The following is a 15,441-nucleotide window of genomic DNA, read 5'->3' on the forward strand; positions in this document are numbered from 1 at the left end:
GAAGAAGTCTCTTGGAGGAGAGACGAAACGTTTCATTAAAGAAGAACCCGTCCAGAGGACCTATACATTTTTTTTCCTTATGACTAGGTAAGTCATACTTTGAGTGAAATGTCTCAAAATAATTTTTTTAAATCTAATTTTTTCTCCATTTTGTTTTTTCCTTTTTCCGTACTATAAGACTGAAATTAGAAGTGCTGTCTGTTGCAATATGACATTTTTACTTAATGCTTTCACAGCTGTAGGTCAACCTTTGGACTAACAAGCGTTGAAGCTACATTACAGTTTAGATATTTGGGGTGGGTGGGTGGTTTATGTTAAAGTAAGCTTTGGAGATTTTTACGTTTGTTGAACATCTTCCTTGCAAAGTCCTAACAGGCCAGAAAATAAATATTTTTTTATTTCCTTGAAAAGTCCTCTGTTGGTGAATTAGTGTTTTTGAACACTTGGTAACTTCTTTCTGCTTCCTTTCCTATGTCTTGATATGCTCAGGTTTAATCAGTGTTTTTATTCAAACAACACACTGTAATATCTGACTGACATATAATGTACACACATACATCCCCATGTTCCTGGCCTCTCCTTGGCTCAGATTTTCTTCTGGTCCCACAACCTTGAAACTGTTGAACACATTCCTGTTCTCCTCCCAAAACTTCTGTATGTGCTTTTCGTGGTAAACCTCCTGAGTGAGAAGCAAACATTAATAATATCAGGAAGAGCCACGCAATCCAGAGAGATAAAAAAAACAACTTAAGAGCAGCTGCATGCACTCACATTGTTGTGAATGAAGAGTTTCAGTTTATCTTTTGGATAGTCCAGAGTCAGCAGCCGCTGGAAAAATTCAGGCAGAAACGGAGTTGGCTGCTCTATGAACACTCCCACCAACACGTTTGGATACTCCTGTTTAGATTAGAAGAAAGACAAATGAGTTCCTTTTTAAACAACTTTTCACAGTTATGCCACATAAGTCAGAAATGATATTTACACTTCATTTCTTCCATAAATATACTGTAAATCTGCCGCAGATGTTTCACTATTTTTTATCAATAGAGTAAACAGTGATTTGGGGATATTCCACACTGCACTGCTTTAAGGCTGAAATTTACATTCTGTAAAGCTTTTACTTTTTAAAATTATTTTCATGTCGATTGTGGGCATTTAGCATGTAAAAGACTCGAGGCACCAGAGACGTACAGAGAATAGGAGGAAGAGACAGAGAAGAAGGAAAACTTTCCCATGACGCTCAGCTCTGGCTCACACACGCCAGTCTGGACTTGTGATCTTCTTGACCAGTTCACAGCAAAGGTCTGGGCCAGGGATGAAAAGCAATCCTAGCAGAACCATCTAATTTTCATATTCCGCAATGACTACTTTTGGTTTGAAGCTTAGGGGAACCTTCATTTTGCTGCCAGCAGACAGGCAACTGAAAGAAGTGGCAAAGATGGCACATAAACACAGAAAAACAAAAAAAAAATAAATATACACAACTAAAACAATTAAAAGCAGAAATAAGACACATCCATTCTTTTTTTTTTTTTTTTTTTGATACAAACAAAACTGTAGAAAGTTGTGAATTTCCCTGTCTGGCAGGCACAGGACTGGTCTTTTAGTGGTGTAACACTTAAGAGTGTCAAAAGTTCAAAACGACATTGCACAAAAAAAGCCACAGTGGGAGTGACTGTAGACTGGGTTCACCCCACCAGACAGGCCTGGACAGAGCGAGACCACTGTTCCCACATGACCTGATCTTCCAGGAGTTTCTGTCCCAAATAAATAGAGGGACAACGTGGAATGAGATGTCTTTCCTGACTTGTCCGTTTCATAATGTTTTCTGTATTCACTGGGGAAGTCAAAGTGATTCCTTTCATTTAGTTGATTTTGTTCTGAATCAGCTGCTGTTAATTAGGCACATGTATTTATAGTCTACAACTTGCAGCAAATGTGAAAGTCTTTTCTTTGACAACCAATATGCAAACATTGAACTTACTGAACTAGGAGGGCACATTTGTTGCACTTTCCCTCCTCAAAAACAACTAAAAATATTATTTTCTATGCTTAGGGTTTTATAAAAAAAATAAATACAGCTAAAACGTCTGGGGGCATTCTTTGACAACTGCAACCACACAGCCAGAGACATTTCCTAAAGCTTGCAAGTCCTGCCTGACTCCAGCTTTGGCTCAATTCTGACAAATTTTCTGCAAAACCACTATAACTCACTGCACTGGAAAAAAGCCATATAGAGGAGCAAACTAAAAGGCAGCCTGGTCAACAGTGACACCCCTTTAAATGAGACCTTCTGTAAACCTCAGCAACCATATCCTGCACCACAGCCATGCAATGCTTCCCTTTTCCCTGAGCAGTTCACCTCAGACGTGCTCTTTCAAAAAGGGCCAAAAAGGATGAACCTATTATTTTGAGGGGAAAACAAGTGGCAGAATCAACTGTTAGCTCTGTTCCTTTTTTTGTTGTTAAAAACATAATAAACTTCTAATCCTACTGTCTAGACAATCACTAACCAACAGTTCATAACAGAAAACTGGGAAATGTTTCATTCTTTCCTAAATCCAAAAGAACTGAGGCTGAAGGCAGACCTTTCCACATTAGCAACTTTAAAACAAGCATAGCAAATAGGTGGAAACCTACTAAATGACTTACTTGTAACTGAGACAGGTCCAGAAGATCATCATCACAGTGGCTGCAGCCATGTTCATAGTTCCATGCATTGGGCACATAGTTAGCCAAGTAGTTCAAGTACATCTGTGAAGGAACCAAATTCAAAATGGGTAAATTTTCATGAATGATTGGAATTTTTATTAAAATGGTACTTGGACAAAAACAATGGCATTTTAAGTACAAAATGTATAGATTATTGGCTGGCAGTCCCTTTTACATTTTTTTGTTTGCAGGAATAATGGTATTATATAGAGGGAAAACAACTTTTATTCAATACTCATTGGACTTTAATAAGGTCTTCTGAAAATGTGCATGTTTAGTTTTCAATATATTTCTATTATAGTAAGTTAATTTCAGGTATGCTAATAATTATTTCCAGAGTTGCAAGAGACATGTATTTTTCATCTTGAAAATCCCACCGTCTTATTAAAAAAAATATTCTGTGTTACTGTGTGACGATACCAGTTTATAGACCTTGTTGAATTTCTGCAAACTGAGATGATGTAATCATGTCTTACAATTTTTGTGATAACATGATTGACAGCACATACTGTATTCTGATCATGTACTTTGCTTTAATGCACATCACAGGGACATGTAATTTCCTTCCAAACTGTCACTGTAGACATTAATACTGTAATTGTGTAACTAGACTGCACCTAGAATGATACAATTATAATAAACTCAAAGCCAGACATTTACAGTATCTGGGTCCCTCAAACTGTGGAAATGGCTACTAGGAAATGGATTCTGTGTTCTACCAGCTGGAGCCTCTCCTCCAGCTGTTCAGGCCTCTGGGAAGGATGACTCAATAGCTTGGTGGGTTTAGTTCAATTCTGAGGAAATTTAGACTCATGCGGTCCATAATGGAACAAATTTTGTGATGAATTGGGGGAAGGAAAAGACAATAAAAACACATTGTAGAGTGATAACAGTTTTTTCAGACATCCGGTTATCTTAGTGATTCTATCATGTGAAATGAGTGACGACAGGAAGCAAATAAGAAACATATGGCCAGAAGAATTACATCTTTCACTTGAATGAATAATGAGTAGGACGTTCTAAGTTAGGTCAACTGGAAAGCATTTCATAAACTTTCTGCTACATTCTTTGAGTCAGAATGTAGTTTAATGTGAAATGTAATGTTCATGATGACTGGTAGTTGGGCAACGATCTAAAAGAAAACCTTGAAGGGAGTTAATTTCAAAGTAGCCAAGCCATATGCAAACTACATTAGTCGTGTCCGTGGGTAGAATTTCTTACTCACTTTGGTGTTTCCATTGCCGTGGACAACAACTGGCAAAGAGTCGTACACTGTGTTTCTTACTCTTACTCTGTTCGTTCCAAACTTGAGAAGAACCTCATCTGCCAAAGAGGGGAGCACAAGACACTTAATACTAGGGTAATACAAGAAATGTGTTTTTCAATGCCAAAACCAAACACATTTAATTTTTAAAATTTAAAGTCAGTATAGCTAAAACTATTTAATGCAAAGTGTCATTTTGTCTTGCCTATATAAAAGCTTAAGATTTACAAATTTGCTGGAAAATAAATTTTAAAGTCATTTTCTTAGACTGCTCACCAACAGCACCATTCAAGTTCTGGAAAATCTGACACTTGTGGTCCAGAGTCATGTTGAGTTTTTCCTATGAGACGTGAACAAAGAAAAATGTACTTGGCTGTCCAGAATCGATTGTCTAAATAAATCACTGTGTTAGTGCACACAAACTTACTCGCTGTAATGGATCCAGGTATATTTTGGTGTAGAAGAGCTGGTCGTCGTCATTGTCATGGAGGTTCCACTGAGAAACTATTCTGTTGATATATGAGGCATAGCCAATTATACCTGCAAAGAATAAACACGGAGAAAGCCATACCAATGTGTAAATGATTGTGTGAGAGATGTTTACAGGCCTCTACATAACAAACCAACTATTATGGGCAATTTTACTACTTCTGCTAAATTCCTGGCCTCCATTTTCATCCAATGAGGCATGAATGTCTTAAATAAAATGTGAGTTTTGGCAACAACTTTGAGCACATGAGCAAAGTCAAGACCCATACCTCTCTAACATTGTGTAAACTGAAATGAGCACAATCATAGGTACCAAAAAGCTACTTGGTAATCGTGATCAAGTGAAGCTTCTGGAACTGCATGCACTATTTTACACACTCTGAATACGCATTCTCATGACAATCTACCCCGTCGGTTTCTCTTATTTCTGCCTCTGTTGCTCAAGGATCCTGACCACAGCAACAGATTGCAGGGTTTAGCTGTGTCGCGCTGGTGTGCGTTGTTTTACATCCCATCATTTGCAAAAAGCCTCAGACGATATAAACAAGTCAATGGATAGACATGACATAATCGAAATGGCAGGAACATGAAAACAGTTCAAAGAGAAATGTGAATTTTATGCACAATATATTGTTGATTGATGGATTGTCTCGGCAGATCTTGGGAAATTGCTGCAAACTGCGAGCCTTTTTCTCTTGATCTTTTAGGGAAAAGCAAAAGTCTGCTCTACTCTATGAGGTAACATTCTCAACAAATATCCCTCTACAAAAATTGCAAGAGATGTTTGTAGAAACTTCAGGCAGTCTCTGCGGGGCCGGAGATTCTTAGCACTAAATCTTGAACAGCTTTCAGTAAATAATTTCAACTCCTGTTAGTTTTGTAAGTGATCTTTTTTGTGGCTATGATAAATAATCACCCGTAGCTCCACACAAACCCTCTAACTCCCAATTTCAGCCTAAGACGCTGTACTTTCTGTGACACGGTACTGTGTGTCCACATGCAATAAAACTTTCCTCACTGGTCACTTGGGCGGTAGCCGTAGGAACACAAACAAAGCCTGCAATTTCATGCAAACTGTGGCACATTCAGGGGCCCAAGACAAATCCACATGTCAAGTCAATGACAATGAATGCTAAAAACAGTCTCTGATCAGTCTGAGACAGTTAGGCTCCACAATGGGAGGTCAAACCAGACTGATGACCACAAGGAAAGCAGCAATTAAGTGTCCTGGGAAACTAGAAGGAATCAGCTGTTGGTGCTTTTTGGTTATAAACATGCATTATTAGTTATCTTAGAGCATCTTAAAGAGAATGCAATGTAACATTTACAATATGCCAAGAAACATCTTCACAGAAGGTAAATATCTGTCAGAGTAACCACAGGGAGGGTGATTGCTAAAAAAAGACATTTATGTATGCAGTTCTTTTTTTCACATAAATGGTCTTCTCCCACATCCTGTCCGCAGTGGAGAGGAAATACCTCTAAGGGCAGGCTTACAAGGAAAATATGTTTCCCTTTTAACACCAAGAGATAATAATGAAAACCCTGGAGTTTTAGATTTTAAAGCTAACACAAGTTTGTTGCTGTTCCTAGCCGCTTTGGCGCTCTTTAAACTAATAATACTGAGGGGCTTTACTGTAGCTGCTTAACCACCAAAATTCCAACAAAGCCTGCAAGTCTTCAGAGTTCAGCTGCTGATAGTGGAATGTGTAAACCCAGTGCACCCAGACGGACTGGGTGATTTGGTTTGTTTGAACATTAGTCTCCAATATAAAGTATCTAGACACAAAACACTAACTCTCAATAATAATCTGGTATGTACAGTTCGTTCTTTGTTTTTTTCTGTTTCAAAATGAAACAAGATTTTTTTATTTGTTTTACAACTAAATTAGAAAAACAACTACTGCAAAAATAAAGAAGGCTATGTTTGTTTGTTTGTTTGTTTTTGTTTAATGATTAAAACAAAGACAAGCATTATATTTTGTTAGCATACCATTTGGGACCTTCTTGCAGAACTGTGGATCATGGCCTGAACTCCTGGAGCATTTTCAGTTTTCACTTCTCACCATGAATATGTTTGTCATATGTATAGGGAGTCAACACATCCCATTGAGAGCTGACAATCTTACTGTGGACAAAATTGCTTTAATATTCCAAGTTAAACTGAATAAGGTTCAAGTGCAGCCATTGTCAGTATGTTAAGGAATGGTTTCTATTTTTCAGCAGTCTTCCAGCCACTACAAACTACTCCAACAACTTCCATCATTTCAGTATCGCTACATATTAAAACAACAACCGTATATATTTAATTTTGGGTTTACATAGCGGAAGCTAAAATACAACATTGTGAATTTTTAATTAGTTCGATTTGACAATTTTTACATGAAGTTCTTAAAAACAAAAATACATTAAAAACACCAAGGTTTTTTTCTCTTTTAGATTTTATTTTGAAACTATAAAACTAAAAAAACGAACCATACACAGTGACAGGTGTCAGCAGGGAAAAACCCAGGGTGCAGGCAAAAATTCAAAGTGCAACAAAAAGGCTTTATTAAATAACAAAAAGGCTGGCGATGCAGCTCAAAACTTAGTAGCTCAGGAAAAACACAAAGACACCACACAGGCTGAGGGGATGTAGCACAATGAACCAACAAAACACTTATGACAAGACTCAGAATATAAAGCAAACAAATTAAGAGACAATGGGAAACACCTGGGGAGACACAAGAGGAAACAGGTGAGCGTGGGCGTGGCTGGAAGCAAGACAGCAGGAAAGAGATACACAGGGGAACAGAGAAAAACTAGAAAATGAAAGAAAAAACACAGACCATGACAGGACCCCACCCCCTCCCCAATGTCGGCACATCGAAAAGGGAGGAGGCACAGGACTCGGGGAACACGGACACAAGACCGGGGAACTCAGGACAAAAAACACACAAGTCCAGGGGGACGACCAGGAAACCGTCCAATGTGTGACCCCATAATAACACGAGGCCTGGCAGGGGACAGCATCAGATGTTGAGCCACGGGAGGAGGCGGGAGCAGACGTTGAGCCACGGGAAGAGGTGGGAGCAAATGTAGAGCCACAGGAGGAGGTGGGAGCAGATGAGGAGCCAAGGGAGGAGGCGGGAGCAGACAAAGAGCCGGTGGAGGTTGACGGAGCAAGAGTGTCAACGACAGCAAACACAGGTGACAGAGGCGATGCGGCGATGGGCGATGACCCAGATGAAGAGGAGGCGATGGGCAACAACCCAGGCGAAGAGGAGGCGATGGGCAACAATCCGGGCGAAGAGGAGGTGATGGGCAACAACCCAGGTGATGAGGAGGCGATGGGCGACGACCCAGGTGATGAGGAGGTGATGGGCGACGACCCAGGCGAAGAGGAGGCTGCCGGCAGCCGACCCACGAACCTCATGGACAGCTGACTCAGGACTCACCAACTCAGGAGACACTGGGACCACCAACACTGGAACCACCAGGACCACCAACTCAGGAAACTCAGGAACAGACTCAGATGACCCAGTAGACTCAGATAGCCCAGCAGACTTAGATGAAGAAACAGCCGGTTTGGGCCTTGGAGCCCCAGAATAAAAAAGGGGTAGGAGGATGGGCAAAAAACCCACCATGAACCACTTCTCTCAGAAGAGATGTCCTCGAGAGAAGGGCAGACAGTTTAGCCAGATGACTTCATTCTTGTTGCAGCTTGTCCAACAACTCTTTAAAATCCCCTCTAGAAAAAGTTTTGTCTGCAGGCTGGGCACATGGTCCGTTCATTCTGTGAGGATGTGTGCTGCATCCCCTCAGCCTGTGTGGTGTCTTCGTGTTTTCTCCAGGGATTTCTTTAAGTTTGCTGCCACGACAGCTCTAATTTTTTGTTTAATAAATCTTTTTGTTACACTTTGAATTTTTGCCTGCGCCCTTGGTCTGCCTGCACACATCTTCACACACAGATATATATTTTTTCAATAACTTTGATTTTAGGTTAACCACCATGTTAAACTAAAACTTTGCTACACATGCATATAGCTGGTTAAAATAAAATTAGCCTAGAATTAGACATGGTAATTGCATTTAACTCGAGTGTCAGTGTGGAAGAAGTTGCAGTGGTTATGCAGGGAGGGTATAATGTCAACCAGGCACAGAATTAATTGTGTCACCCACAAACTGAAAATCTATTGAGTAAAAAACACAGTTATGTAGCACATGCACATTAGAGCATATTTTTGTTCTTCTGTTGTTGTTGTTGTAAAGAGCCGTGTCATCTGCAGTAAATTAAAACATCTCAAACATATTGATTTATTTTTTGTCTTGTCACATTTAATTATTATATCCTTGTTCATTACTTCACGGGAGACCAAGTAAAACCTCATCATCTTTAACTGCAGCTGGTGGCTTGCACTTGTTTTCTCTTACAATCGACTGTGGGTCACTTCAACCAGACTTTGGCTGCTGGTGGAGAAATGGTTTATGTGTCAACTTTATAAATTCCCACAAACATAAAATTAAGGGTGGGTGACATATCAAAGACACTCAATGCATCAAACACTGCTCTGTGTGAGTTATAAACCCCTTCAACTGTTTCTTGTTGATGAAATTTCTGGTTTTTTAGACAAGTTTCTGCCTCAAGATTCAAAACTACCTTCAAAAATTGTATTTTTTTGTTTCATCATGTGATATGTTCCATAACGTACAAAAGTAAGTAATATAAAACAGTGATTCCCAGACTATTTTTTCTCAAAGCCTGATTTTTATGTACAATAAACTTATATTTTCACAAACTCTGAGCAGAATTTGATTGCATATTCTGACAATCAAGGTTAAATTATCATCACAAGGGTTTCTAATAAGGGTTTCTAATTTACTGTGAGTTAACTTTCTCTTTACACACTGAAGAGACTTTCAGGTTCTTCTGTTCCACCAACAGTCTCACATTTTTGTTATGTTAAGCAGTTTTTGTTAAAGTTCTTTAAAATTAAGTCACAAAAAAGGCAGCTCAAACAGCATAAAAGAGCAGCTTCCTGGTGTAAAGAAATAATACTTTACATTTAGATTACTTATTTTGTGTTTGATTTTAGAACCTGTGAAATCTGTTTTTCCAAACTTTGAACTAAAAGTCAGAATACCAGATCGATGAAACGCAACAATAAATGAACTGAGATTTTTGCTTTGACTTTCTGTTAACACATTTCTAGAAGGTTTACTTTAATGCAGAGTTAACAGCGTGGAGTCAGCAGTTGGACTTTCAACAAAGGCTCAAAACATTTTGGAACCCACCTCCAGAGTTGAGGTAGCGTTTGCCACTGCGGACTGAGGGATACTTGTCAGCTAGGCGTTTATCTGGCCATATCAACGCCTCTGCAGCAAAAAGCACTTTGTGGTTGGCCTGCTGAAACTTCCTGAGAATCTCTTCTGGTCCCCCAGCAAATATAAGATCATAGCTAAAAGGGAGGAGTGAAGATAAAATGTGTTAGTTCATTAAACTTATGTTTATCTTTTAAGAGCAGTCATTTTTTCCTAAACACGTTTCATTGTGCATCTGTCAGAACAGATAGGCATCTAAATGTAAACAGCAGACATTCCTCATGATTTGGAAATACAATATTTTTTGCATGCTTGTGCAGGAAGGTGTTTTCAGAACAGTTGTCATACACTGATGCAAAAAAGCTCACAAACTGATACTGCATAGAACAAAAAAAAAAAAAAAAAAGAAAATATGCCATACATAAACGCTTCCTTTAAAACATTCTGCTTGTTATAAAGCAAATATTTTACCACTTGTCAACTTGTTAGCTTTTACAGCTTTTAAATTGTGAAATCTCATCGATCAAAAAGTTAAAACCCTATGTGATTGACTCTGCTACTGTCTTCAGTGTAAATTTAAAATAGATGCACTCCAGTGCACTATAAAATCAGTTTTCATAAGATGGCAGCAAAAGTAAAAGTCAAGCAAGGATGAGGGGGAGATCAGATCTGTTCACATCTGACAGACATATGTTCATGTATCCTCTGTGTCTTGTTACCTCATAAATCATGGCTATTTCTCTATTATAAACAAACATGTAGTCCTAGAAAGCACTTTTGTCAGGGCATGAGAGGTACATGGAAACAAAATCAAAACTAAACTAGTTAGGAAACTGACCAGAATTTAGATTTTATTTCATGATCATGCCAGTCTGATCGGATGGATGAGCTAAGAGCTTGCCTTAGTGGGAACAAGGCCAAAGTGGAATACTGCCAAACACTAAACCAAGGATTGAGCCAAGGGGTAATGAGTGCCACCTCTGGCACATGATTGGCCACCCCAAATGTCACCCCCAAATAAATGACAAGCGGGTACAAACACTACACACTGCTACAGTCTGTAGTTGGTAAGTCCAGATCTTATTTGGCAGTTCCATTCAAATATTTTAAGTAATAGTTCAGAAAACATCATGGAAAATAAAGAAAATGAAACAGGTTGAAAAATATGACCCAAAAAGAATTTAAAGATATCATTGCAGCACCATTAAATTAAACATTTCTGCACTTTGAGACTCCCAAGCCCATAACAAAATATATTTAATGGCTAAAAAGTGGATTTTGCATGATTTGTCCTCTTTAAAACAATAATCGGGGTACCAATAACAAAAAAATAAAAAATAAATTTAAAAAAAAAAAACACTGAAACACTCCCAGTGGTCTGGCAGAACAACAGAAATAAAATACATTTGAATGTATCTTAATCTTCTGAAGCACCTGAGCAGTTTATTAGACTACAATCACTTCCTCTAAAAGAGAGAAAATTACATCCTAACTATCTGTTTCAAGGGTGTGACAGCTTTAAACAGCAGTTATGAATAAGATTATTCGCATGGCACAGTGCAGTAAAAATGGTTATCTTTTGCTTTATTTAGGGAAAAATGTCTCCCACAGCCCTTATTATTCTAAACCACACATATTACCTTAGATGAACTTTCCATTGGTCTTAAAAGCTTAAACTGAGCTACCTGCATGTGGGAATTATTCTCCTTGTGTATAATAATGCCTCTGCCTGAAAGAAAACTGGTATTTTTCTACATCAAAACACCTCTCACTAAGAAGATGTTGCTTTCACTACTATCATTATTATAAATGATTGGTTATGTTTGAACTATACACTAATTAAAAATTCAGAGGTTGGATCTTGTTTCAGTCGAGACTAAATTCCTCTTAAAAACGCTACTGAAAGACATTTGTTGCAATATATAGTTAATGGAAATAACCTTGATGTAAAACATAAATAGCTAAAACTACTTTTGTTCTAGGCATACCTATCCACAAACAGGACAACAAGATCTTCCTGTTCAGCCAGCATCTCCATGGTGTTCTTCAGTAGTCTGACTTTTTGCCCTCCACCAATAGAACGGCCGACATCGCCCCCTCTCCATGTTTCTCCCATTCCCATCACCTTAGAAAGAACACAACAAGCACATTGTTGAGGTTGTGAACTGTGAGAGCTGAAGAAACTCCATATTTGGCCATTTACCTATTAATTTATAAGGCAATTTCTTAAAGCAATAATTAATGTCTTTCAAAGTGAGTTTTAGGTTATTAAGAAAAAACAACTTATCTGTAACAGAGCTTTGAAGGAGCACAGTTTGTAGAAACAGAGTTTAATTTTGACCAGACTGAGTTGATAGTTAAAAAATGGAAGAAATCCACTCAAGTTAGCCATTAGCTCACCAATGTGGTCAGAAATAAACGTTATTTCTCCAAACTGAGACTACTGAAAGAGCCTTTTCAAAACACGATAATAATTGGCCACAATCTTTCTAAGAAACCCCACTTCAAAAGGTCTGAACTATCCTTTTAAGACTTGTGCTGGTGGAAGGAAATATATGTTATTTATTTTACTTTCAACTACCAGAGATAAAACCTTGAAGGAAAATGGCACCCAGTTTTACTTTTGAAACCAAATGGAAAGCTTTTTGTCAGTTCTTTAATAGGAACACTGTCAAAAAAAAGAAAGAAAGAAAAAATGTCCCCACTGGTGTTTTGTGGTATTTTAATGTGTCCTCTTCTGGGTGTTTGTGCGTTCGCCTTAAGAAGCCTCACCCTGATAAACCTTAGGGGCCAAATAAGATGGTTCTGCAATGGGAATTCTGGAAAATTCAGAATTGTTTTGCATCAAACCCGTGGGGAACAATGGCACACTGAGGCACAAGTTTGCTAATGAGGGTATGGCACAACTGAGCTGCAAACTAAAAAAAAAAGTTTTTTTTTTCTTTTCTCCCCAAACTTATTTCAACCACAAAGGAGAATTCAGGATCTACAACACTGACTAGCCCTCTGGGATGAGTTTTCAGTTTGCTTCACTTCATTGTTTCCACTAATAGGCTCAATCAATTCTGAAGAGAAAAAAGAAAAAGAAAAACATTCTGCTGTCAAGTGTGAAAATGTACATTTTAGGACATTGTTTTAAAAACATAAACTGTCTTACCTTCACAGTGTAGTTAAAATAGTTAGCAGTCTGCATGAAGCGGTGGAAACCATCTGTTTCCTCAGTTGCAACAGTTAAGACCAGCAGTTTTACTAAAGAAGACAAAGGGAAAAAAAAATCATATTTTTTCATCTACCAAAGTACAATGATATGGAGCTGCACTTAAAAATTCCAACATTTGAAGTTGTAAAATTTAAAACGTATCCACAAAAATGTGTATATTTTCCTTAGCTCAGCTATAAGTATGGCGATTCCCACCACTATGAACCATGCACCATGTAAACCTCAAACCTATGTCAACACACCATTTGGTTTAGTAGCCTGAAACTATGTCTTAATTTAGGATTGACCACTGTAATTTTAATTCAGTTCAAAAACAGTAGCTATTTTTTTTCAAACACAATCTCAATAAAATATTTCCTGTCGGGATGGAACTCCCACAAACCTCTACAACATTTCCAGTTGCTGTGAGTGCTGAAGTCTGAGGTCTGAAGAAGGGTTAACCAAATACAAATTTTCACCATAGTTTAATGTAAAGCTAGAAAGTGGAAAACTCTACACACAACGCTAGCTTCCACTTGTTCTGTTTGCTTTGTGGAACAAGTGTCAGACAAAAAAATGTGAGAACTTCCTGTCGTTAAGAGCCAAGGAAGGAAGCAACCCCAGATCTAGATCTTGTTAATCAAATACTGTGAATGTATTAGAGAGAGAAAAAAAAAACATTAAGTAATTTAAAAAAAAAGATGCTAAATGTGTGTCAGGCTTCAAACAGGGCAACAGAAACTTAATGAGACTTTTAAAACAGTTTTATAGTGCTTCTTAAAACAGATTTGGCTTTTCAAGTCACGTTTCAGTAGCAAATTTGCCATCTTTTTAATTCACAAAACTGAGTTCCACCAAATACTTGTAAATTATTTATTGGCACTTAAAAGTGTTGTAAATGAAGTCTGAAAGAGAAAATCCCAGGGTCTTAAAGGACTTGTGGAACTAATGCAAAGTCTTACATAAGAAACTGGCACCACAGGTAAAACTCATTCATGCATTGTTCACAGGAAATCTTTATACGAGGGATAAATGAATGGCCTCATCACTGCTCTTTCACCTGACACAAGGATTGGAGAAAGGTTATACTACAAACTGAAAACAGCTGGTTCTGTATCCAAACACCTTGTATCCTAAAAGAACAAGGCCAATTCAGACTTCAGTTCTGCACCGAGGAGAGAGCAGCAGGTGTTCTCTGTTCTTGGCTTGACCAAACAGTTTCGAAAAAGAAAAAAAAAAAGGAAAAGAAAAGCAACGGTCAGGATAACATTTTTCTTCTCATCTGAGAAGCACATTTTTCTTACATCTCCGTCAAACAGGTGATTTTATTGGTTATTAGGGAAATTTCCGGGCTTCCCTTTCATTGCCCCAGACAGTCATAGTCACAAGAGGTAAATCCAGGTCAAGCAAACTAAAAGTCTAAAATGAGGGCTTCCGAAGAAAAAAATACATTATATATTAAATTAAGCTGTGTTTTTATCTCTTCAGTGCATCAAACACATGCCAAGTCGAGCAGAAAGTGTGCTTGAATAGTTCTAAAAATTGTTTAAATACAGATATAAAAAGTACACTTTTACTGTCTCTTGGACACAGACAATAATAGCTGTAAAACAAATGAAAACACCAWAGGCTCAACAAACTATTTAACACAGCTCACTGATTACTGAAAGGTTGTGGCTAGAGAGATTCGAAAGCTTTTTGGCAAATCCAAAAGCAGATCTGATGGCACATTCTGGCACCCTAACGTGGCTCCTGATGGGATTTCTTGGGAAAACTTGAAAACCTCCACAATGTGCTGTAATTACACTCTGGCAACATGTAGTCTGTCTCATTTCAGTCAGCACTGTTTTTGTATCTTTTTTCACAAAAAAAAAAAAAATCTAAAGATTTTTGTCCGGTGCTTGTTCTAATTGGTGCTGTAAATGAGAAACTGAGATTTAGCAGGACTAAAGAAAACAAAAACACTTGTCTCACAATTTCACGCAGACACTTCCACTCAAAAAAAAAAAAACCTGACAGCTGGCCCCAATTACCCCTCTGTCTTTGCTCTGGTCTTGTGGACTCAAATGCTTTATTCCTGTCATAAACATGCAGGCGACCTGAGTGCATCCCAACAAGCAAATTTCCACTTACGTACGTCCTGGAGATGAAAAGCATTTTGGATATAAAAGACCCGAGACATAAACTTTAAGTACTGACGTGGTACTATTGGTAAGTCTCTTTCATGACTTTTCCATTTACAGTTCTTTGTAGAAAAAAAGGGTTTTGATTTGCTGTCACTTCCTGCAATGTAGGGCTAGAAACACTGGCTTAATGTTAAAACAACGTTTCCAAGGATGACAGAACATGGAGGCATGTAACATGAGGGAAAAAAAGATAAGCTAATTTAAAGGCACAGTGTGTAGGATTTGTTGTTTTCAGCGACATCTAGTGGTTGAGTGGTTGAATCATCCTCCCTGGTCCTCCCCCCACCCCC

At 38.2% G+C, this 15,441-nt stretch overlaps 1 protein-coding gene across 2 annotated transcripts in view; it reads right to left on the reverse strand.

Annotated features, from left to right (window-relative positions):
- plod2 (procollagen-lysine, 2-oxoglutarate 5-dioxygenase 2) overlaps positions 1-15,441 on the reverse strand; it is a 35,500-nt gene that overhangs the window by 12,535 nt on the left and 7,524 nt on the right. For both annotated transcript variants that reach the window (XM_014002150.1, XM_014002149.1), the window contains exons 2-10: positions 12,924-13,015; positions 11,755-11,891; positions 9,740-9,903; positions 4,404-4,516; positions 4,253-4,316; positions 3,938-4,035; positions 2,653-2,754; positions 772-897; positions 558-679 (exon numbers count right to left, since the gene is read on the reverse strand). In XM_014002150.1, the coding sequence (XP_013857604.1) occupies positions 558-679; positions 772-897; positions 2,653-2,754; positions 3,938-4,035; positions 4,253-4,316; positions 4,404-4,516; positions 9,740-9,903; positions 11,755-11,891; positions 12,924-13,015 (1,018 nt within the window). The remainder of the gene's footprint in view (positions 1-557; positions 680-771; positions 898-2,652; positions 2,755-3,937; positions 4,036-4,252; positions 4,317-4,403; positions 4,517-9,739; positions 9,904-11,754; positions 11,892-12,923; positions 13,016-15,441) is intronic.

Source organism: Austrofundulus limnaeus, unplaced genomic scaffold, assembly GCF_001266775.1.
Source record: "Austrofundulus limnaeus strain Quisiro unplaced genomic scaffold, Austrofundulus_limnaeus-1.0 Scaffold12, whole genome shotgun sequence".
Classification (NCBI taxonomy): domain Eukaryota; kingdom Metazoa; phylum Chordata; class Actinopteri; order Cyprinodontiformes; family Rivulidae; genus Austrofundulus; species Austrofundulus limnaeus.